The 24,332-nt window shown below is 38.7% G+C and overlaps 2 protein-coding genes and 2 long non-coding RNA genes across 6 annotated transcripts; 2 read left to right on the top strand and 2 right to left on the bottom strand.

Annotated features, from left to right (window-relative positions):
- Positions 1–16,800: 16,800 nt before the first annotated feature.
- LOC117192894 lies at positions 16,801–18,026 on the top strand. The gene is made up of 2 exons (XR_004474462.1): positions 16,801–16,968; positions 17,022–18,026. It is a non-coding gene; the product is annotated as an uncharacterized LOC117192894 (long non-coding RNA).
- LOC117192893 lies at positions 17,962–18,950 on the bottom strand. Of its 2 annotated transcripts, XM_033397637.1 has the most exons (3): positions 18,816–18,921; positions 18,577–18,757; positions 17,962–18,520 (listed from the first exon to the last, which is right to left on the bottom strand). In XM_033397637.1, coding segments are annotated over exons 1-3 (666 nt in total). In that variant the 5' UTR covers positions 18,818–18,921; the 3' UTR covers positions 17,962–18,037. The 2 variants fall into 2 exon arrangements, with proteins under 2 accessions (XP_033253528.1, XP_033253527.1); XM_033397636.1 differs by having other exon boundaries at positions 18,577–18,950.
- Positions 18,951–20,508: 1,558 nt separating this feature from the next.
- Positions 20,509–21,462, top strand: LOC117192890. Of its 2 annotated transcripts, XM_033397634.1 has the most exons (3): positions 20,509–20,609; positions 20,668–20,848; positions 20,905–21,462. In XM_033397634.1, the coding sequence occupies exons 2-3, from the start codon at positions 20,714–20,716 to the stop codon at positions 21,376–21,378; spliced, it is 609 nt and encodes a 202-aa protein (XP_033253525.1). In that variant the 5' UTR covers positions 20,509–20,609; positions 20,668–20,713; the 3' UTR covers positions 21,379–21,462. The 2 variants fall into 2 exon arrangements, with proteins under 2 accessions (XP_033253525.1, XP_033253526.1); XM_033397635.1 differs by having other exon boundaries at positions 20,519–20,848.
- Positions 21,394–22,649, bottom strand: LOC117192892. The gene is made up of 2 exons (XR_004474460.1): positions 22,447–22,649; positions 21,394–22,393 (listed from the first exon to the last, which is right to left on the bottom strand). It is a non-coding gene; the product is annotated as an uncharacterized LOC117192892 (long non-coding RNA).
- Between the last annotated feature and the right edge of the window lie 1,683 nt (positions 22,650–24,332).

The following is a 24,332-nucleotide window of genomic DNA, read 5'->3' as shown; positions in this document are numbered from 1 at the left end:
GGCTCGAAGGACCAATGTTTGTAGGAGGGCGGATCACCGGAGCGGCTTTCCAGCGACGAGTGGGAAAATATCCAAAAGAAGAAGTCAGAGTGGTTCCAATAAATATGTTCCATGTATTTCTGTATATACATATGTAGATTGTAGGTGCGCGTATGTGCACGACGGCAGCTTGTAGCGGGGTGGGAAACGTAACTAAACTAGGCCTTACGATCTATGCTCCATGATGGCTTGAGCGCCGGGTACGGAGCCACTGAGGGTCAACTGTGCGGACGAGCACAACTTTTATCACAAAGCCTTCAACCCAACACCTGGACCGATCTAAAAGCAGCCCTAATCAGCAAATTCAACAACCACACTCCATACGAGACGCTGCTACAACAATTACACGACACCAAATTCAATGGGAATATTCGTAAGTTCGTAGAAGAACTAGAAATTAAGTCAAATGTTATAGTAAGTAAACTAAATCTGGAGACTAGCCCAGAAAATAAGATAATCTTTAAAAACGCTCTGGCAAATGCCACCAGACATACCATAGAAGATGCTCTACCCAATAAACTATTCATCATTTTAGCAAAAAGAGACATTTCTGTAGTAGTTTAAGTTGCTTGATGGCAACGAGTAACATTTATTTAATAAGTATGTTGGAGTTAAAATTATAACAGCTCCAAGTTTTACAAGTATGTTTGTGACTAATTATATGCGTGTACGTCTGATGCGTGGCTGAACTGACAACTGACTATCTCTCTCTCTTGCTCTCGGCTCTCTCAGAGCCGATTACTGCTCTATCCCGACGACACGACGAAAACACGACCGCTTCGTGTCTCTCTCTTTCCTTCGTTTCCTACATTCGGCTGTCCTGACGGACCATTCGCCTCGGATGGGTCTAGCCAAGGTTTCATATATTCTGAAACTGTAGAGGTCTTATAGGGACCCTCAGTATCCCCAATCTTCTCGACTTCGTACCTTCCATGATTCTTTACCCTAACCACCTTATACGGCCCTAGATACTTTCCTTTTAGCTTTAATCCAGTACCATACTGAGTACGCTTGATAGCTACTAGCTCATTAACCTCATACTGTCTATCTAGTTTCCTTTTTAAGTCAAAACTCTTCTTGTTTTCTTGCTGTAACCGTGCAATGTTTTCAACTACTTCCTTTCTAATTTTTTCGCGGTCCTTGTTCAACTCTTCGATAAGTGATTCTTCCAATATTTCTTTTATTTTTGGATCCATTCCTATACGCATGTCTAGCCCAGTCAATATCTTGAAAGGTGTTACCTTGGTACTTCGCGGCTCAACACTGTTGATCATTTGCTGTACTTTTCCTAGATGCTTATACCAACTACCGGAATTACCCTGACACAATTTCGACAACATAGGCACCACTATCTTGTGCATCCTTTCGACTTGACCATTCCCACGTGGAACGCCTGTGGCAATCATTAAATGCTGTATTTTCTCTCTCTCACAATATTCACGAAACAAATTGGACATAAACGCTGCACCCCTATCCGTCACTATTCTGTTCGGATTACCAAAACTAGTCCCCTGAATTTCCAAACACTTAACGACCTCTTCAACACCTGTACTACGTCTAGAATATAACCAAACAAACTTAGAAAATCCATCAACGACAACCAGTATATAATTGTACTGTTTTTTAGTCATTTCCATTGGTCCAACGTGATCAATGTGATACGTTTGTAACGGCCTATCACCCTTGTCTATTGGTTGCAAATAACCCTCACGTTTTCCTGTCTTTTCATTGACAATGATACACTCGACACAACTATTTATTACGCGCCATACTTTGTCTTTTAACTTCGGAATATAATACGACTTTTCAATGATATCTTGTGTCTTTTTAACTGAAAAATGTCCTTGCTTATGTGCTATTGATATAATCTCATTTTCCAACTGAGCTGGTACTACGATGAGCTCCTTATCCGGATCCTTAAACAAAATCTGATTCTGAATATAATAATCCTCATATTCCTTGTCCTCCACAATACTTTTAACAGCCTTAACCCAATCGTCGGTTAGCTGAGCTTCTTTCAAACGATGAGCTATACTTTCGGTCACCATAAAACAAGATACACGACTCAACGCGTCAACGTGCCTCATCTTCGTTCCTGAGCGATGTTCTATAACATAATTAAAATCTTGTAGGTACATGGCCCAACGTGCTACTCTCAAAGGAACGTCTTTCTTTTTGATCGTCACTGTAAATGCATTACAATCTGTGACAATTTTGAACTTTATACCCAAAACGTATACACGCCATTTAGCTAAGGCTTCGATAAGAACCTCAAGGTCATAAGCAGGATATTTCTCTTCACATGGCTTAGTCCTACGGCTCATATATTGAACTGGATGGAATTGGCTGTCTTCCAAACTCTTTTGCAGTAACACGGCTCCATACCCCCATTTTGATGCATCAGTATGGATTTCTGTCTCCAACTTCTCCAACTTCAATGCTACCTGATGTATCTCCTTAAATTCAAATTTAACATCCTTCCGCAGCAGATCTGTCAATGGTTTTGCAATAACAGCATAACCCTCAATAAACTTTCGGAAATAAGAAGTCAATCCTATGAAACGCTGCACTACTTTTTTATCAACTGGCACTGGGAACTTTTCGACTGCCCTCGTCTTCTCATCACTTGGTCTTATCGTGTTCTTTTCTATTATATACCCCAGAAAATTAACCTTTTGTCGTAACAGCTGACACTTTCTCCAATTTATACGTAGCCCATTCATTTCCGCTATCTTCAGTACTTTTCTCAACTTTAACAAACCCTCTTCTATATCTTGACTACAAATAATAACGTCATCCATATAGACTGCTGCTTCATTATTCTTTACCAAATCTCTCAACACAGCCATTATAAATCTGGTAAACACCGCTGGAGAATTTGAAATTCCAAATGGTACATATAAAAATTCGATCTGACCATTCTGAGTCACAAAAGACGTATATTTTTGAGACTCGACTTCTACAGGCACATGGAAAAAACCATTCGTTAAATCCAACGTGGTGAAATACTTTGCACCCTGCAGTTTCTCCAACACTGTATCCATATGTGACATTGGAAAGTTATCGCGAACTATTTTCTCATTCAGCTTTCGGTAATCACAGCATAGTCTCTTGCTACCGTTCTTTTTCGGTACCAACACTACTGGTGATGCATACTCCGATGTACTTGGCTTTATAATCTTCTGAGCCAGCCACTCTTCCACTTGCTTGTCCACGATTTCCTGTTCACACAACGGTAATCGTCTCGGATGCTGGAAAACTGGTATCTCATCCACTAACACAATTTTCATTTTTATCGGCGCATCTACATTTCTCTGAGGTTGGTACTTTCCTACCATACCCCTAACCTCTCTAGCATGTACTTCACTGAGATGACCAACATCAATTGAAAACTCCTTCTCAACTTCGTCAATACTTGACATGCAAATGCCTTTATATTCATTAAACAATTCCACGCATGAGGACGATGCTACCTGATCAAGTTTCTTATCTTTATCCTCGCCACAAACTCTACGAACAAATCTTGTTCCTGTCTTAGAAACTTGCATGTCCACATGATCCAGAATAGTCCTTCCTAAAATGGCTTCAAAACCAATATCCTCGTCTGGAATGACATGAAATTCTACCTCCATTCCAATCTCATCGATTTTCACTGGTATCGAAAAGCTACCAAAAGTTACAACTTGACTATCTCCAATACCTATTAAACAGTTCTCCTGGCCGATCAGTTCAAGATTTCCAAATTTCAAAAATACCCTTCTGCGAATTAAACACAAATCTGCTCCAGTATCAATCAAACCTTGGAATACCAAATTCGCGTACTTAATAACCTTTAATTCCAAACCTGATGGAGTGAAAATACCTGACGGCTTATTGACGACTTTCTTATCTCGAATAATGTTCGTATTCGATCTCTTTTCTTGTCTGGTTTCGACCTTGACATTACAGCTTGCAGCACGGTGTCCTGGTTGGCCACATTTGAAACAACAAAAATCATTTTTGGGACAATCTTTCCTCAAATGCGATTTGTCTCCACACTTAAAACATTTCCTAAAATTCTCTGCCATCGACCCTTTCACCGAACTCTCACTTTTATTACTCAGCGGCCAATTCTTACTCATCGGCTTGGATCCGCCTCTAGCTTTCTGGTAAACATCGATCTGAAATTTAAGCTCCTTTAAGTTTCTAGCTTGGTACAGCATTGCCTTACTTGCCCTAGCGTCTGGTATACCATCCACAAAATATTCGATTAAACTCTCATCATCTAGTTTAATTGGCTTGGCTATCTCCATTAACGCATACAAAAACTCATGCAACGACTCTCCTTTTTTCTGCTGGCGCTTTTGCAACATTCTATGTACTTCTACGGACGACAGTTTAACACTAAACTCATCCAACAGAGTTGCCTTCAACGAATTCCAGTTACGAATATCACGCAAACTACGAACGAAAGATTTTGCTGCACCAACTAACAACTGCTTGGCATAAATGAATAATTGTAATTGACTCCATTGAACAGTAGCTGCGCATTCTTCTAATTCCTCTATCCATTGATTGATGTCGGGGTTATTAGAACCAGAAAATTGTGACACACTACCTTCCACGTCTTTTAGCGTAAACCAAGATTTATACTCTGCCTGTCGCGTACCTGGTTGAACTGCTACGGTATCATCCACTGCTGTTACTACGGACTCATCCTCTGACTCTTCTTCATCCTCAACTGGAAAGCCGTGATGTATTAATAGTCTATCTTGCAAATCGCGCTTTCGTCCCGTCGTCTGCAACGCAAGCTCTCTTAACTTCTCTCGCAAATCTGCGACTCATTATCTCTTCAACTTGCATCGTGACGATTTAAATACAAAATAATTGATATTAGCTTATATCTAAGAAAATGTAATTAAATCAACTTAAACAACCTTATTACTGCTGGCCTGTTAACAATTTTCCAGTTAACATCGATTTCGAAAACGCCTTTAAAGTCGTCACTGTTAACGATCGCTTCTCTGTTAACGCTCACCTTACTATGGGTTTACCCTTGTTAACTCTCGCTTCTGCGCAGAACTTTCCAGACTCCAAATTTGACGCACACACACCACCACATCCAGATCTCGCTTGCCTGTCGATGTCGCTGTTGCCGTCCTCTCTTTGTTGCCTTGCCTTGCTCTCGCCGTTCGCCGATAACTCGTTGTCGCTTCCCGAATCGTCGCTGCTTCTGCTGTTACAAAATGATCGTCTCCCTGCTGCTTGTCTCTTCTTGTAGTTGTAGTCTCCGTCCGACGCAGTGCAACACAACAACAATCAATGTTCTTTGATTCTTGCTGTTTGCTGCCGTCGTTTTGTCGCTTCTGCTTCCTTTGGAACGAACGCACTCAGATTGTCGTCTCTGTGCCGCTTGTCTCCTTGTAGCTCTAGCCTCTCAGACGCAATGCACAACAACAACAACGAAGGTTTTGATTCTTGCTGTGTTTGCTGCCGTCTGCCGTAGTTTTGTCGCTTCTGCTCTCTTTGGAACGAACGCGCTCAGATTGTCGTCTCTGTGCCGCTTGTCTCCTTGTAGCTCTAGCCTCGTTTTCGCCAAAATTTCCAAATACACGCACAAATCTCACTTGCAAATGTTGTTGTCTTGGGCTTATTTTCGGACGAGCCCCCAATTTGTAGTAGTTTAAGTTGCTTGATGGCAACGAGTAACATTTATTTAATAAGTATGTTGGAGTTAAAATTATAACAGCTCCAAGTTTTACAAGTATGTTTGTGACTAATTATATGCGTGTACGTCTGATGCGTGGCTGAACTGACAACTGACTATCTCTCTCTCTTGCTATCGGCTCTCTCAGAGCCGATTACTGCTCTATCCCGACGACACGACGAAAACACGACCGCTTCGTGTCTCTCTCTTTCCTTCGTTTCCTACATTTCTACTATGGCTAATCTAGAAAAATCAGCTCAAGAGTTAGGAATCTACGAAAATTTCGTAACTGATAACAAGACTCACGAACATTCAAGAAACGGAAATAACAATCGTAGGAATGTTGGAACTTATTACCCTCGCTATAGTAGTAACGATTATAACAATCAAAACCCAAGTACTTCCAGAAATAATCTTGGATCGAATCGAAATAATTCAGGAAATAATGCCGTAAATAATAAAGGGTTATTTAACGAATTTAGAAATTCCTTAAACCAGGGCAGAGTCCAGAATCCCACAAACTATCAAATCAATCAGACACAGGCAGGTAGCAGTGCACCAAATCAGCCAGTCAAACGATCTAGGGAAAGCCAAAGCGGACAAATGAAAATGGATGTAAATTTTCAGCAGAGTGCCTCGGAAGAAATCGAGGAAGACCATATATAGAAATAATCGTAAATAATAAAAAATTAAGAGGTATCGCGGACTCGGGATCGTCAATAAATATAATAAAAGAAAACTATACAGATTCCAAAGTCGATAGCGACAACCTCACCGTCCATACCATCAATGGACCCGTCCGTCTGACTCAGAGCATTACACGCGATGCAACCAAAAACTGTCCGACAAAACAAAAATTTTATATTCATAATTTTTCTGAAAATTATGACATACTCTTAGGCAGAGAATATTTGATGGCCAGCAAAGCCGTCATCGATTACCGAAATGAAACGGTAACGTTAGGAGAAAGGTCATACCCAATCATCCAAAGTGGAGAAGCAATTGCCGTCAGCAAGACCGCACACAAAGGTGTTAAGCCATCTTCAAAGGAAGATATATCTACACCTAAGTGCCTTGACCCATCTCCTGAAGGAGAGCAATACTTCGCTTCCGCATTAGAGAATGAATTAAGGGAATGCAACCAGCTAAGGTTGGAACATTTAAATGACGAAGAAAAGGAGAAACTAAAGAAAGTTCTCTATGAATTTAAGGACGTGCAGTATAAAGAAGGTGACATTTTGACCTTCACTAGTACTATAAAGCACGAAATAAAAACCCATCACGAAGATCCTGTATATCGTCGACCATATAAATATGCTCAAATACACGATCAAGAAGTGACACAACAAATCAAAGATATGATTAGACAGGGAATCATTCGTAAGTCGAACTCTCCCTATTGTGCACCCATCGCTATGATACCAAAGAAAATAGATGCTACAGGAAAGCAGAAATATCGTATGGTAGTAGATTATAGAAGTCTAAACGAGGTGACAATAAAGGATAAATTTCCTACACCCAGAATGGACGAAATACTAGATAAACTAGGTAGGTGCCAATATTTCACAACAATCGATTTAGCTAAGGGATTCCATCAAATTCCTATGGAACCTAGCTCAATCCCAAAAACAGCTTTCTCCACGAAGCATGGTCATTACGAGTTCACTCGTATGCCCTTTGGGCTAACCACTGCCCCCGCTACCTTCCAAAGATGTATGAACAATCTGCTAGAAGAGTTAATCTTCAAAGATTGCCTCGTATACTTAGACGACATCATTATATTTTCCACTTCATTGGAAGAACACCTGTTGTCACTAAGGAGAGTATTTGGAAAGTTGAGAGACGCCAACTTAAAGCTACAAATGGATAAGTGTGAATTCCTGAAGAAAGAAACGGAATTCCTAGGCCATGTAGTAACAACTAACGGCATAGTTCCTAATCCAAAGAAAATATCTGCCATAATAAACTTCCCAATACCCAATACAACCACAAAAATAAAATCATTCATAGGTTTATGTGGATTCTATAGGAAATTCATTCCCAACTTCGCTAATATAGCAAAACCTATGACACTCAAATTAAAGAAACAAGCAGTCATAGACCCAACAGAGGAAAAATACGTCGAGGCCTTCGAAAAATTGAAAGTACTTATCACATCAGACCCCATCCTCGCATTCCCAGATTTCAACAGAATGTTCACGGTAACAACCGATGCAAGTAACATTGCATTAGGAGCAGTGTTGTCGCAAGACCACAAACCAATCTGCTATGCAAGTAGAACCTTAAACGAACATGAAATCAATTATTCAGCAATAGAAAAGGAATTACTAGCTATAGTTTGGGCAACTAAGTATTTCAGATCATACCTGTTTGGTAGAACGTTTGAGATATTAAGTGATCACAAACCCTTGATTTGGTTGAATAACCTCAAGGAACCAAATATGAAGCTACAACGATGGAAGATCAAATTAAATGAATTTGACTTCAAAATAAAATATTTACCCGGAAAGGAGAACCATGTAGCCGATGCGCTATCAAGAGTAAAGATTAACGAAAACCTACTCGGGGAAACCATTAATAGTGATTGGGCAACGGGCCATAGCGCGCAAGAAGATAATACAAATTATATTCCACTTACAGAGATACCAATCAATTACTATAATAGGCAAATAGAACTGATTAAAGGTAATGAGGATAAGGTAGAAACATCCCACTATTTCCACAAGATACTGATAAAAATCACATATACCGAAATGACAGAATCATTAGCAAAAGATATAATAAAGCAATATGTGTGTACCAAAAAGAGTGCACTATATTTCCATAACGAAGTAGACTTCCCACTGTTCCAAAGGGCATTCCTGGAGATAATCAGTCCAAATCACTTCACTAAACTGATTAAATCCAGTACCAAACTCATAAATATTCCGAACTACTCCGAATTCAAAGAACAAATATTGAAGAATCATAAGGAGCTATTTCACCCAGGTATCGAAAAGACCACTAATTGGTTTAAAGGAAAATTCTACTACCCCGATTATCAAAAGTTAATCCAAAATATTATGAATGAGTGTCCTACGTGCAACGTTGCTAAAACTGAGCATCGTAACACCAATCTAACCTTTGAAATCACCCCTGAAATACAAAATATCAGAGAAAAGTATGTCATGGATTTCTATTTGGTAGGCAATCAACAATTCCTATCATGCATTGATGTATATTCTAAATTCGCTACCCTTGTAGAAGTTAAGAGTCGCGACTGGTTAGAAACCAAGAGAGCCATCATAAAAGGCTTTAACGAAATGGGCAAGCCACAGGGAATTAAAGCCGACAAAGATTCAGCCTTTATGTGCGCAGCATTGCAAGCATGGTTGAATGCGGAAAATGTGAAAATCGAAATCACCACCAGTAAAAACGGAGTTTCTGATGTAGAACGACTACATAAAACGATCAATGAAAAATTAAGAATCATTTCAAGTGAGGATAACATAGAAAACAAGCTCACAAAATTCGAGTTAATTCTATACACTTATAACCATAAAACGGTTCATAATACTACAAAAAGATCCCCAGCTGATATCTTCCTGTACGCCGGACTACCAGATTATAACACTCAACTGAATAAAGTTAGGAAGATCAATCATTTGAATAACGATAGAATCGACTTTGAAGTAGACACACGCTTCAAGAATGGACCCCTAGTTAAAACAAAAACAACCAACCCGTTCAAAAGAACAGGGGAAATTAGGCAGGTAGACGAAAATCACTTTGAAGAGAAAAATAGAGGGAGGAAAATCACCCACTATAAAACGAAATTCAAAAGAAAGAAAAAATCTAATAAAAGTAAATACGATAATTGCAGAGTACCCGAAGAGAGTATTGGGAATCCGGAGCTACAACTTGATTAAGATTATAATCTTACTAATGTTCACCGTCCTACAGTCTTCCGGACAGAATATAGAGATAGATCCCATCAACTCAAGGAATGGATATCTCATATTCAAAACAAATACCATTAACATACCCATTAATTATGAATACCATTATCTAACAATTAATATAACAAGAACAGATGAAACATATCAGAGTTTACTAGAACAGGCAACCCAATTTAATAACGAAATCCAAGTTCAATATTTAGTCGAGAAATTGCAACGTGAATTCAACGGCATCAAAATAGCCAAAAGAAACAAAAGAGGCCTTATAAATGCAGTAGGCACAGTATATAAATATCTATTTGGAACATTAGATCAAGATGATAAAGTCGAATTAGAAGGGAAAATAAACAATCTGGCTAGCCACAGTGTTCAAGCTAACGAATTAAACTTAGTAATCCAAGCAGTAAATTCTGGCATAGAAGTTGTCAATAAATTAAGCAATGATAATGATAGAAATAAGCAACTAGAGATATTAATATTTAACCTTCAACATTTTACAGAGTACATAGGGGATATTGAATTAGGCATGCAGCTAACAAGATTAGGGATCTTTAATCCAAAATTATTGAGGCAGGATTACCTGAAACACATCGATTCAGAGAAATTCTTAAATATCAAAACATCTACCTGGTTGAAAACAGACACTAACGAAATACTAATAATTTCCAACATCCCACGAGAGATCAGAAATATTCCTATACTTAAAATTGTCCCATATCCAGATGAAGATAATAACATCCTCACTGACCTAACGCAAAACAATTATTACGTTCTAGAAAACGAGGTATATGAAAAAGAATCAAAACGAAAAATAAATGACGAATGTATTTCAGGAATAGTCAAACAAGTATAAACAAAATGTCCATACACCAAAGCACACCAAAACTTTCAAATAAGTTTCATAGAACCCAACATATTGTTAACTTGGAAATTACCAAAAACCATATTAAACCACGATTGCCTAAACCAAGAAATAAAAGTAGAAGGTAACGCATTAATAAAAATACATAATTGCAGTGTACAGTTAAACGAATTCTTAATATCCAACTCCATACCAGAATTTGCACAAAGCATCTACATCAATAATAACGTAACAAAAATTAAACCATTGTCTTATTTGCAAACCAAAGAAATCGTAATAGAAAATACGCGATTAAATAATGTATTACATGTAAGCTTAATACTACTATTTGTCATAATCATAATAGGATTAAGCTACAAATTGTTTAATCTAAGTAAAAGCAATAAGCCTAAAACCGACCCGCACATAGAAACACCTTCAGACGAAGACGAGGAATCCCCAGCAGGCACAGTTTTAGACGCACCCGAACTATATCCAAGGATAATCGCCTGAGGACAGGCTTAAATCTAACAATGGGGGATATAGTCCATGCTCCGCATACCCTTGTCTATGTCTATTACCCTGCACCCACAATACTATAAACAATACGACACCCTGAGCTTCGAACCCTCATAAACAATCTCACGCTCGAAATGGACCACGCGCAGCCGATTGCAGGCAATGTAAACAAACACCCTAAACTGGAAGTTGAACATAAAACAATAGATGCCGCCCTAGAATCCAGCCGCACTAGAATCCAGCCGCACCAGAATCACGCCACTCTTCAGAGATCAATTACGAATCGATTCTCAAGAATCACACCATCCTAGCTGACCAATCAGAGGCCCTATTCTCAGCCACCCCCAAGTAATGCAACACCGATCATACGCAGCGGAATCCTTTCATCAAAAGCCGCCTTTCCCACATATCGATCGAGTCACGTACTCCATCTCCAAAGCCGAAGTCGAAGCCAACGCCTCCGAATCCAAATCCGAATCCCAAACCGAGCATCATAATATAAATAGTCTGCATCTAAGAAGCCAACTCAGTTCTGTTCAAGACAAACGTCAATCGCGACACCGTCGGAGAATTCAACCAAAGTTAATTCCGTTCAAGACTTCAGACCTCAGTCATCGTCGGGGAAATAACTAATCAATGTACGCTAAAGTTTAAGTGAAGAATAAAACCTTTTTTAAAACGTAAACTGAAGTGTCGCATATTTAATTATATATACATTTTTTTTTTTTTTTTCAATTATTAGAGTTTTGAACTTGAATTAATATTGATAAAATTTAAAAGTTATTTGAATATAAATGCAGAATAATATATTTTTATGGTTTATATTTATGTATGGCCATACTAAAAATGATTAAGAATTGCAAATCTTTAACCTATCCTTATGGACTTTCTGAGTTTTGTTTTTATTATCGGAGATTATGACGTTATCTCTTTCTCCGATACTTTCTACTCTATATGGTCCTTTTTTCTGTAAAGTGTTTACCATAGATACATATATGGTCGAAAATGGGTAATTGCCCAATGAATTGCTGCTAATTCCTGTTCTGTAGTACTTTTGTTACTTTCACCTTTTGTGAATGAACGTGATGCATATGCTAATGGGAGTTGGAGTCCGTTATGGTTTTGAGTTAAAACCGCTCCACCTGCTTGTTTACTAGCATCGGTGATTATGCAAAATTCTTCCTGAAAATCTGGGTACTGTAACAGAGTGGGTTCCATAAGTTTATCTTTTAAATATTGGAATGCATTTTGACATTCAGTTGACCACTCAAAGGGGACATTCTTTTTACATAATCTAGTTATGTGCCGGGAATAGTCGGCGAAGTTTTTAATAAAACGTCTATAATAATTGCAAAATGCAATAAATCGTCTAGCGCTGTCCGCATCATGTGGGACTGGATAGTTTTTGATGACGTCATATTTCTTGTCATCTGGCAAGATTCCTTTATCTGTGCATTTATGACCATGAAAGGTCACTTCATGCATAAAAAATGAACATTTTTGTGGATGTAATTTTAGGTTGTGTTTCCTACATATCTCAAAAATATCTGTTAAGTTTTTAAGCATATGTTTTTCGGAACAACCCATGCCTATTAGATCGTCCATATACAGGAAGGCTTGCGAAGCTTCAAGTCCAGAGAATGCTATAGTCATCATTCTTTGAAATGAATTCGGCGCTATTTTTAAACCAAATGGTAGTCGCGTGAAGCGATATGAGCCATTGCTCGTTGAAAAAGACGTTATATTTCGCGAACTTTCTTCTAGTTCGATTTGATGAAAACCTGACATTAAGTCAAGGCATGAGAAATACTTTGCTCTACCTAGTTGATCCAAAATGTCATCAATTCTAGGTAGTTGAAATTTGTTGGCCAGGAGTTTTTTGTTTATTTGACGATAGTCAACTACTAATCGCCATTTCTTTTGTTCTGAACCCGGAAGGGCTTTCTTTGGGACAAGTAGAAGTGGGCTGTTGTATTCTGATACGGATGGTTCGACAATATTGTCGCTGATTAATTTTCCTACTTGGTTTTTAATTTCCTCAACTTGGCTATGCGGGCTTCGATAGTTCTTTATATATATAGGTTCGTCATCCCTCAATCTCAATTTCTGTTTATAAAAATTATTTGTTGTGATTGATTCGGTTTCAAGCCCGAATACGTCACTAAAATTGGTGCATAGTTTAGTTAATTGCTTCTTGAATTGTACTGGGAAATGTTTGCTTAATTCAGCTATGACAGTTTTTTCTCGGATTTTTTGAGTTGTTTGAATTACCTTGTAATTCGAAATTGATTCATATTGTATGTTATTTATATGTACTAATTGGTTGGTACAGGTTGTATTCAGCAATCGGACAAATGTATTATTTTTTGAAGTTATTGTATTTGCTACATAAATACCAGGTTGAATTTCCTGGTTTGGGATTAATATGGTTTCTATATCGGACGTTAATTCTATTTTTCTGACAACTTGTGATCTTGCTGGTAGAAGAATTGTATTGTTACCAGAACTGTATGTTATTGGAACATAAATTTTAATTTTTATATTATTTGGTCGTATTATTAACCAATCCTCTAAAGGTTTTAAGTCTATTAGGGAGTTTAATTATACCCGATACTCAAAATGAGTATTGGGGTATATTAGATTTGTGATAAAAGTGGATGTGTGTAACGTCCAGAAGGAATCGTTTCCGACCCCATAAAGTATATATATTCTTGATCAGCATCAATAGCCGAGTCGATTGAGCCCTGTCTGTCTGTCCATCTGTCCGTCCGTCTGTCCGTCCGTCCGTCCGTCCGTCCGTCCGTCCGTCCGTCTGTCCGTCTGTCCGTCTGTCCGTCCCTATTAGCGCCTAGTGCTCAAAGACTATAAGAGCTAGAGCAACGATGTTTTGGATCCAGACTTCTGTGATATGTCACTGCTACAGAAATATTTCAAAACATCGCCCCGCCCACTTCCGTCCCCACAAAGGACGAAAATCTGTGGCATCCAAAATTTTAAAGATATGAGAAAACCAAAAACGTAGAATTGTAGAGAATGACCATATCTTTAAGACTGCGGAATCTGAATTGGATCGTATCATTATTATAGCCAGCATCAAGAAAACAATTAAATTTTTTCTCGCCCTGTCTCTCTCTAACACACACGTAGCATAGGCGGCTTTGCTTAGAGTAAAACATTAGCGCCTAGATCTCAGAGACTACAAAAGCTAGAGCAACCAAATTTGGTATCCACACTCCTAATATATCGGACCGAGACGAGTTTGTTTCAAAATTTCGCCACACCCCCTTCCGCCCCCGCAAAGGACGAAAATCTGGGGATATTCAAAAATCTCAGAGACTATTAAGGCTAGAGTAACCAAATTTTGTATCCGCACTCCTGTTAGATCTTACTATAAAACGTGTATCTCAAAATTTCGCCCCACCCCCTTCCGCCCCCACAAAGGACGAAAATCTGTTGCATCCACAATATTGCACATTCGAGAAAACTAAAAACGCAGAATCATAGATAACGACCATATCTATCAGATTGCTGAATCTGGACCAGAACAGATAATTTTTATAGCCAAAAGGAACAAATCAATTTGCACTGGCTACGCAGCGCCCGATGTCACGCTCAGACTGATTTTCTGTCTCTCTCGCACGCACTCTTTGTCGTGTGGTTCAATATTAGCGGCGTCTGCCGGAGGAGAGCCATACTGACTTAGTATCGGGTATAACTGTAGAGTTGCGGTGTACGCAGCAAATCACAACGTTCCCCCTCGTTTTTTTATGAAATCAATGCCTATTATTCCATCACACGGAATTGTAAAATTCTGACTAACTAAATGGAAATTGTGTGGAATTATGTACTTATCTGTCTGTAGCTCTATTAGGGCAAGGCCTTGGGATGTTATTATACCTTCCCCTATTCCTTGAATATCTATTTTATTTTGTGTTTGAATGTCATTAAAGACATCTGAATTTTCTTTTAATAGTGATATATTGGCACCTGTATCTATAAGGAATGTAAGTTGTTTTCCTGTTATAGAATTGAGGAATGCCACGAATATATTGAGATTGAGGTTGATTGTGTGAACCGCTGGATTTTTTAATTTAGTGTATCTAAAGGATCTTGGGAGTTTCCCGAAGCTGTCTGGGTAACACGAACATTGTTCTGTCGTGTGTTTCCATTGCTATTGTATCTTTGGTTGTTATAGGTTCCACCGTTATTACGGTTATTTCCCCTATAGCCACCACGACCTCTATTGTTATTATAATTATTGTTGTTGTAAATATGGTTGTGGTTGTAACCACGACCATTTCCTCTACCACGATAGTTACCTCGAAAGTTACTACCGCGGTAGACTTGTCCTTGTCTGGTGTACAATATTGAACTTGCACTACCAGTCATCTCTGTACTACACTGTATATATTTTGTTACGGCATCATTCATTGTTGGGAATGTGCCTGCTTCTAGTATTGTTTTTAGTCTGCCGTGCTCGCAATTATTAACCATTGTACTAATGGCCTCTTTGCAGCTGAACTTATTAGCGTGTTCCGCTGGCAGACCCTCATCAATGTATGATGCTTGTAGAAGTTTTCTCATATCATCAATCTCTGTTGTGAATTGGGCGGCTGTTTTGCCTTTTTGGCATACTTTTGCCATTTTAGCCTTTATAACATCTGATGACTCACCGACAAAAGTGTCTTGCAATTTCTTTATTATTGCGTTAATGGTGGTTTCATCTTGTATTGTATACAATACAGTTCCTATTACTTTTGATTTAATTACTTCTGTGGAGATAATGTTTTTTATCCCCAATCGGCCGACTAATTATTTCGAATTAAATAAAACTCGGCGCAGAAATAAAATTACGATATGTTCTTTAATGCGTGACATCCAAATTGCAAGTGTGGCTTGCCTGCCCTTTACATTGCCGCTCCGATCGCTAAGCGCAGCTTCGCTCGGCCGGCGTCGGTAGGCAGACGCAAAGCGGAGATAGCGAAGAGCGAGCTGGCAGAGAGCGTTTAGCAGGTCAAGCACGCGCAAAGCTTTAACAAACAAATGAGTGACATAGACATAAGTAACAAACAAAATAAGCGGCTGAGGGCCAAGAATTAGGTGCTATTTGGCAAGCAGCTAATCGGCTGGGTTCTGCTCCGAACAACTTCTATAGCCAAATTTTCGTATGGTCCTTTCGTTAGATTGACCAATTTGACTGCCGTAATGAATCTTTGTAAATGGAGTTTTTGTCCATTAAATTCCGGAATGGCGTGCGAAATATCTTTGATATATGCCCGTTGGGCAATTGTTTCGTCTGCCATTGTGGTTGGTTCTTGCCCAACCACGCTGTTTGCTGAAATAGTCGACGGTTTGTCGTCGTTTACCGGATGGTTCGATCTATTTGATCGAGAGTCGTCTTCCGATATGATGATAATATTTTTTACATTCGGGGGCCTGGGACTTATTGGCCTTGATTACGATTCTACAGCTGGTATATATGTCGCAGCTGTGTTTAGAAGATTTGGTATGTGTATGTCTAGATTGAGTTTTTCTCTAACGAATACTAATCGTTCCCTTAGACGTTTGAAAACGTCTGTAGCTTGAAACCAATGTATATCAGTAAGTCTTTGTTTGTTCTCTAGAAAAAGTTTTCTGACCTCATTCAGGCAGGCTCCGTTTTTCATTTACTTTTGCGGATTACGTTTTCAGCCAAAACGTTTCGTTTTCGTTTTAAGGTGCTCCAGTTTTCACATATTTTTTTTATCGATATGTTTCTTTTTTCATCGTTTCTGGCAAACAAAAACAGCTGACCAGGCTGCTTTGTAAAAATACAGCGTGATTAAAATGCCTTTTATTTTTTCAATTGCTTGTTTTGAAGCAAAACGATTGCAGAAATTACGTGATCTAAGAAGATCTAGACATCTTAGATGCAACATTTGTGTATTTAACATGTCTGACGAACTGTGAGTAACAGCATGCGTATTGAAAATTAAATTGCTAATGGTAAAGCTTTCAGATTTGTGAAGTCATTTCGGATCGACAAAAAAACTTTCAAAATGATTTTGGAGAAAGTTCAACCCCATTAAGGTGTTACCAGGAAGTTATCTCCCTCTACGCAATTGGCTTCAGTAATGTGATATCTCGCCACTGGCTGCTACCAGTGGGCAGTTGCCAAAGACCACCATATAAACATTGGACGCAGTACATTTGGAAAGATTCTTCACAAACTTATTCCGTTGATGGACAGGCTGTTATGTATTGAGTTCATTTCGTTGTAGATGAATAATCATCAATTGCAACAATCATATGAATATTTCTATCGGAACTTTAAATTGCCTCGAATTAGTGCCTGTGTGGATGGAACTCATATCAGAATACTAAAGCCTGTACAAAACCACTCCGTGTTCTATAATAGGAAATGATTTTATAGCATGAATGCCATGGTGGTGTGTAACTACAACATGGAGATAATTGCTATTGATGCCACGCACCCTGGTTCCTGCCATGACTTCATCATTTGGAATCACTCCCCTGCTAGGGAATATTTATCCACGACCATTAATGGGTTTGTTTTGGCTGATTCGGGCTACGCTCTAGAGAGTTTTGTTCTGACTCCTTATAGGAGCGCGGAGATAGCCACCTATCAGCACAGATTCAACATAAAGCATACTGGAGCACGAAATATTATAGAACGCACCATTGGAGTCCTTAAAAGCCGTTTCCGTTGCTTGCAACGCACTTTAAATTACCCACCAATATTTTGTTGCCAAATTATAAATGTATGCTGTGCCCTGCACAATATTTGTAGAAGACGTAATGTCTTAATCGAGGAGGATGTTTGATTTGACGACCCTTTAGACACTGAAAATGAATTCGACGACACTGAAAATAATGGATCATCTATACGCGATGAAATAGCTCAGGCCATTCCTTATTAAAATGCAAAATTTTTCATGTTTTCTTCTTTATGTCATTCGATATTCTTTATAACTAATAAAGCTAAGTTTCACAAAAAAACTAATAGGAAACTAATTATTTCGCAAATTTGTCCAAAATTTGGCTAAATTTGTCTACAAGCGCCTTTTGGACCTCGAGCTTCTCCTTCTCTAACGATTCCATTCGTTCGAAATGTTCCGAAATTTTCTTGGAAATTGCCGACATTTCATCCAGCTGAGCAGCGCAGAGATCGTTGAGGTCCATGGTCTGCGCTGGTCTAGTTGGACGGCGCTTCGGCATGGGCTCCTCCTTCTCTGAGGGTTCGTCCGTCTCTGAGGGTTCCTCCTCAATGGGGTCTTCCATCACGCACTTAACCCCAGTGTCGGCCTCCTTGGTCGTACGGGGGGAAGTCCATACGCTGGCCCACCTACTCCTTCCACCATTTCGTAGAGGCCACATAGCTATCTCCTCCAATTCCCCAAGCGATTGCTGAGCGAAGGGCCCTCCACCTGTAGCTCGAGTTTCTGATTTGTTTTTCGCCATCTTCTTGCGGATGTTTGTTTTCCAATCTGCCCAAACCTGAAATTGTAGAATTGAATATAGAAGTGTGCTACCTTTTGTTGTGCAACACATACCTTTTTCCAACCCAATGCGTCCTTGATTGGCGGCCCAACAGCATTGAGAGCGCCGCAAAGCTCTGCCCACTTGGCATCGACAACAACTCGGTCGCCCTTCACAAATCCTTTTGCCAAGTCCGGGTTGTCTTTCATAAAACCCACCAGGATTTCATCTTGAAGAGATGATTTATGCTTTCCCCTGGATATAAAGAACAAAGCGGTAATTTTGAAATAAAAAATTAATTTGCTGCACTTACATTTTGAAGTCCGAATTAAATTGGGCGGGAAACAGCTGTGCTCACCCAGATGTTCTGTTAAGCGCATGTTACAAGCACAGTCTGAGCTGTTACATGCACATTTGTGCTGTTATACGCAAAAATTGATTACTTGCCAACGTTCCGATAACCAAATCGGAATGCGTCAGCTACTTACACCAAAACGAAATTTGTTGTTGCTGTGGCCAATTTTGTCCGAACCAAATTTGAGGTTGGGCTAAAATAAAATTATTTATAAAAAAAGCACAAGTTAAATTACCCTGATATAGGTATCAAGTTTATGTTAATGCATCAATAAGTCATCTATTTTTTTCCTTTTGCAATTAGGGTTCGTTTTGTTGTATAAAAAGCCGTTTACTTTTCATTTCGTCAACGAAAATGTTTTCGTTTTGAAAACGAAGAAATCTTGCGGAATGGGAAAAAGAGAGCCCCAATTTATGTGATTTCAAAAGTAAATCGGAAAACTTTTGTGAAAGTGAAAAACGGAGCCTGGCTGATTATATTTGTTTACCAAATTAGTTGTATGTTTAATGACCGTACTATTTTGAGTAGGTCTGTTCTGCGTTAAGCATTTATATGACTTATCGAATTCTGCTCTTAGAGTGCAAACTTTAGCGCAGATCGTAAGCCAGTCCATATGTGTTTTTTAATGTTGTCCATTCCGATTGGAAGACAATCTAACATTAGCAATCACAATTCTTCCTAGAATTTCATTTTCTATTATTTGGCTGTTTACGAGGATGCCGGGTATGATTGATAATACGATACCCTTTTGTGTGGCATCACAATGAATTAGTGGTGAAAAAGGTAAATTATATTCGTTCATATATGAGTATTCGAACTCGTATATGCTAATTGGATTGGGGAATACGGCTAAGATTGCTTTAGCTCTATATTCGAAATTTTCATTTCTATCGTGGGTAGCCCTAATGGCTGCTGCTGTTCTACGAGACATTTTATTTTGGCTTTGTAACAGTATATTAAAGGCGGGAATTCTACCTGAAATGTACCCATGTACATGTATTTGAGTTCTATTATGCTCCTAGAGGTCGTTGAGACCATTTGTAGAATTTATTTGAAAAATCTGGGTCATATTTAATTAGCTCTATAAAAGTTTGGTTTTTTATATTAATTTCCCCCTTATTTTTTTTGTGTTTTTTTTTTATACTCCATCTAAATTGTTTACCCTACTCATATATTCCTTTTTAATTATCTTATTATGTTTTACATACAATGTTAAAAGGAATTGTAAAACACTGACAATCGGCCAGGCTCCGTTTTTCACTTTCACAAAAGTTTTCCGATTTACTTTTGAAATCACATAAATTGGGGCTCTCTTTTTCCCATTCCGCAAGATTTCTTCGTTTTCAAAACGAAAACATTTTCGTTGACGAAATGAAAAGTAAACGGCTTTTTATACAACAAAACGAACCCTAATTGCAAAAGGAAAAAAATAGATGACTTATTGATGCATTAACATAAACTTGATACCTATATCAGGGTAATTTAACTTGTGCTTTTTTTATAAATAATTTTATTTTAACCCAACCTCAAATTTGGTTCGGACAAAATTGGCCACAGCAACAACAAATTTCGTTTTGGTGTAAGCAGCTGACGCATTCCTATTTGGTTATCGGAACGTTGGCAAGTAATCAATTTTTGCACACACGCACAAATGTGCATGTAACAGCTCAGACTGTGCTTGTAACATGCGCTTAACAGAACATCTGGGTGAGCACAGCTGTTTCCCGCCCAATTTAATTCGGACTTCAAAATGTAAGTGCAGCAAATTAATTTTTTATTTCAAAATTACCGCTTTGTTCTTTATATCCAGGGGAAAGCATAAATCATCTCTTTAAGATGAAATCCTGGTGGGTTTTATGAAAGACAACCCGGACTTGGCAAAAGGATTTGTGAAGGGCGACCGAGTTGTTGTCGATGCCAAGTGGGCAGAGCTTTGCGGCGCTCTCAATGCTGTTGGGCCGCCAATCAAGGACGCATTGGGTTGGAAAAAGGTATGTGTTGCACAACAAAAGGTAGCACACTACTATATTCAATTCTACAATTTCAGGTTTGGGCAGATTGGAAAACAAACATCCGCAAGAAGATGGCGAAAAACAAATCAGAAACTCGAGCTACAGGTGGAGGGCCCTTCGCTCAGCAATCGCTTGGGGAATTGGAGGAGGAAGTGGCCAAGCTATGTGGCCTCTACGAAATGGTGGAAGGAGTAGGTGGGCCAGCGTATGGACTTCCCCCCCGTACGACCAAGGAGGCCGACACTGGGGTTAAGTGCGTGATGGAAGACCCCATTGAGGAGGAACCCTCAGAGAAGGAGGAGCCCATGCCGAAGCGCCGTCGAACTAGACCAGCGCAGACCATGGACCTCTACGATCTCTGCGCTGCTCAGCTGGATGAAATGTCGGCAATTTCCAAGAAAATTTCGGAACATTTCGAACGAATGGAATCGTTAGAGAAGGAGAAGCTCGAGGTCCAAAAGGCGCTTGTAGACAAATTTAGCCAAATTTTGGACAAATTTGCGAAATAATTAGTTTCCTATTAGTTTTTTGTGAAACTTAGCTTTATTAGTTATAAAGAATATCGAATGACATAAAGAAGAAAACATGAAAAATTTTGCATTTTAATAAGGAATGGCCTGAGCTATTTCATCGCGTATAGATGATCCATTATTTTCAGTGTCGTCGAATTCATTTTCAGTGTCTAAAGGGTCGTCAAATCGAACATCCTCCTCGATTAAGACATTACGTCTTCTACAAATATTGTGCAGGGCACAGCATACATTTATAATTTGGCAACAAAATATTGGTGGGTAATTTAAAGTGCGTTGCAAGCAACGGAAATGGCTTTTAAGGACTCCAATGGTGCGTTCTATAATATTTCGTGCTCCAGTATGCTTTATGTTGAATCTGTGCTGATAGGTGGCTATCCCCGCGCTCCTATAAGGAGTCAGAACAAAACTCTCTAGAGCGTAGCCCGAATCAGCCAAAACAAACCCATTAATGGTCGTGGATAAATATTCCCTAGCAGGGGAGTGATTCCAAATGAAGGAGTCATGGCAGGAACCAGGGTGCGTGGCATCAATAGCAATTATCTCCATGTTGTAGTTACACACCACCATGGCATTCATGCTATAAAATCCTTACCTATTATAGAACACGGAGTGGTTTTGTACAGGCTTTAGTATTCTGATGTGAGTTCCATCCACACAGGCACCAATTCGAGGCAATTTAAAGTTCCGATAGAAATATTCATATGATTGTTGCAATTGATGATTATTCATCTGCAACGAAATGACTTCAACACATAACAGCCTGTCCATCAACGGAATAAGTTTGTGAAGAATCTTTCCAAATGTACTGCGTCCAATGTTTATATGGTGGTCTTTGGCAACTGCCCACTGGTAGCAGCCAGTGGCGAGATATCGCATTACTGAAGCCAATTGCGTAGAGGGAGATAACTTCCTGGTAACACCTAAATGAGGTTGAACTTTCTCCAAAATCATTTTGAAAGTTTTTTTGTCGATCCGAAATGACTTCACAAATCTGAAAGCTTTACCATTAGCAATTTAATTTTCAATACGCATGCTGTTACTCACAGTTCGTCAGACATGATAAATACACAAGTGTTGCATCTAAGATGTCTAGATCTTCTTAGATCACGTAATTTCTGCAATCGTTTTGCTTCAAAACAAGCAATTGAAAAAATAAAAGGCATTTTAATCACGCTGTATTTTTACAAAGCAGCCAGGTCAGCTGTTTTTGTTTGCCAGAAACGATGAAAAAAGAAACATATCGATAAAAAAAATATGTGAAAACTGGAGCACCTTAAAACGAAAACGAAACGTTTTGGCTGAAAACGTAATCCGCAAAAGTAAATGAAAAACGGAGCCTGCCTGAATGGTTAAAATCAGAAGTAATAACCAGAGTGCATTTTTTTTTTATTCTTTTCAATAATAAAAAAAAATTATTAAAAATTTTCTTTTTCATGAACACACATATCTATATACCCTTTCTTTTTTTTATACTCTTTAAAATTTTATCAATATTTTTTTTATATATATATTTTTTTTTAATATTTGACCAAAATGAAGGAAGGAAAAAAATGTTAAGGGACATGTGATCGATTTACAGGTTTTCATTATATAATTCAACATCGATCACATGGTTTTAGTAATAGCCTGACAGAGGTTAGTATTTTCAAGTTGCACTTTAAGGGTGCTTCAACTTGAGTTAGAAAATTATAATTATTGGCAATATGAGGTATGGCATTTCTGCAGCTCATTTGCGTTACTTCGCTCTTTTATTGGCGAAGTTCTTTATTAATTTCCTTGATGCGCTCTTGGCAGCGTTGTCGGTCCTCTTCATTTGTGAAGGTTTTTTCCAGGTCCCGCTCCAGATGTCGTTGTTGAAGCAGCCGTTTGATCCGGCCGCCCCTCTTTGTTTTCTTCCTTGGCCTTTTTTCGTGTCTTACCCTGTACTCAGCTATTGTGAGTGGGCGTGGTCCATCGTTTGGATACACTTCTAAGGCCTCTTGTAGGCTGAGTGCGTCCCTTTGCTCGGTAGGAGCAGCGTCGGCGAAGTCTCGTATATTTTCTGCTGCTGGTGTTTTCGTGTTACTGTCCATCGACGGTGCAAGGGGCGGCCCTATGCCATTCGCACTTTTATTATTGGCCCTTGCTGGTCTTCGCACAGGCTGTTTAATTTTCTTGGGTAGTGTATATTTCTGGCCGCATTGTAGTCCTCAAATTGAAGGGTATTCGAAATAATCCATTGGTTTGGCGAAGCGGCATTTTGGTTATCTGTTGTGGCATTTGGTTTGATTGTCACATTAACTGATTTGTTTCTGCTGTAATTCGGTTTGGTGTATAAATGCAGATATATTTAAAGATATATTCTTGTAATTTTTCTGTTTTTTTTTTTATATTTAGTTATTATTTTTATAATTTTTATTATTATTATTTTTTTTTTTTTTAAATGTCGACCATTTTTTTTAAAATTATTTTTAACACATTTTAGTATTTCTTAGCAATTTTGAGATCGATTTATCGCGTATGTCCTGTCACGGTCGCCATCTTACGGGAGTTAACCCTCCGATCTGTTTTATTGGTTCGTGTTTTCTCAATTTAACAATTTTGTTTGGGCTTTCATAAGCCAAAAGCCGCGGAGCTGCGCTGCCAGTGACGCCGGCAGCGGAGCGGCAGAACTATGTGTTCTTATCTCTTATCGGCCAGGCTCCGTTTTTCACTTTCACAAAAGTTTTCCGATTTACTTTTGAAATCACATAAACTGGGGCTCTCTTTTTCCCATTCCGCAAGATTTCTTCGTTTTCAAAACGAAAACATTTTCGTTGACGAAATGAAAAGTAAACGGCTTTTTATACAACAAAACGAACCCTAATTGCAAAAGGAAAAAAATAGATGACTTATTGATGCATTAACATAAACTTGATACCTATATCAGGGTAATTTAACTTGTGCTTTTT

Source organism: Drosophila miranda (genome assembly GCF_003369915.1).
Source record: "Drosophila miranda strain MSH22 chromosome Y unlocalized genomic scaffold, D.miranda_PacBio2.1 Contig_Y2_pilon, whole genome shotgun sequence".
NCBI lineage: Eukaryota > Metazoa > Arthropoda > Insecta > Diptera > Drosophilidae > Drosophila > Drosophila miranda.
Note: the sequence above shows the minus strand (reverse complement) of the source record. Positions and strands in the feature narration are given on the sequence as shown.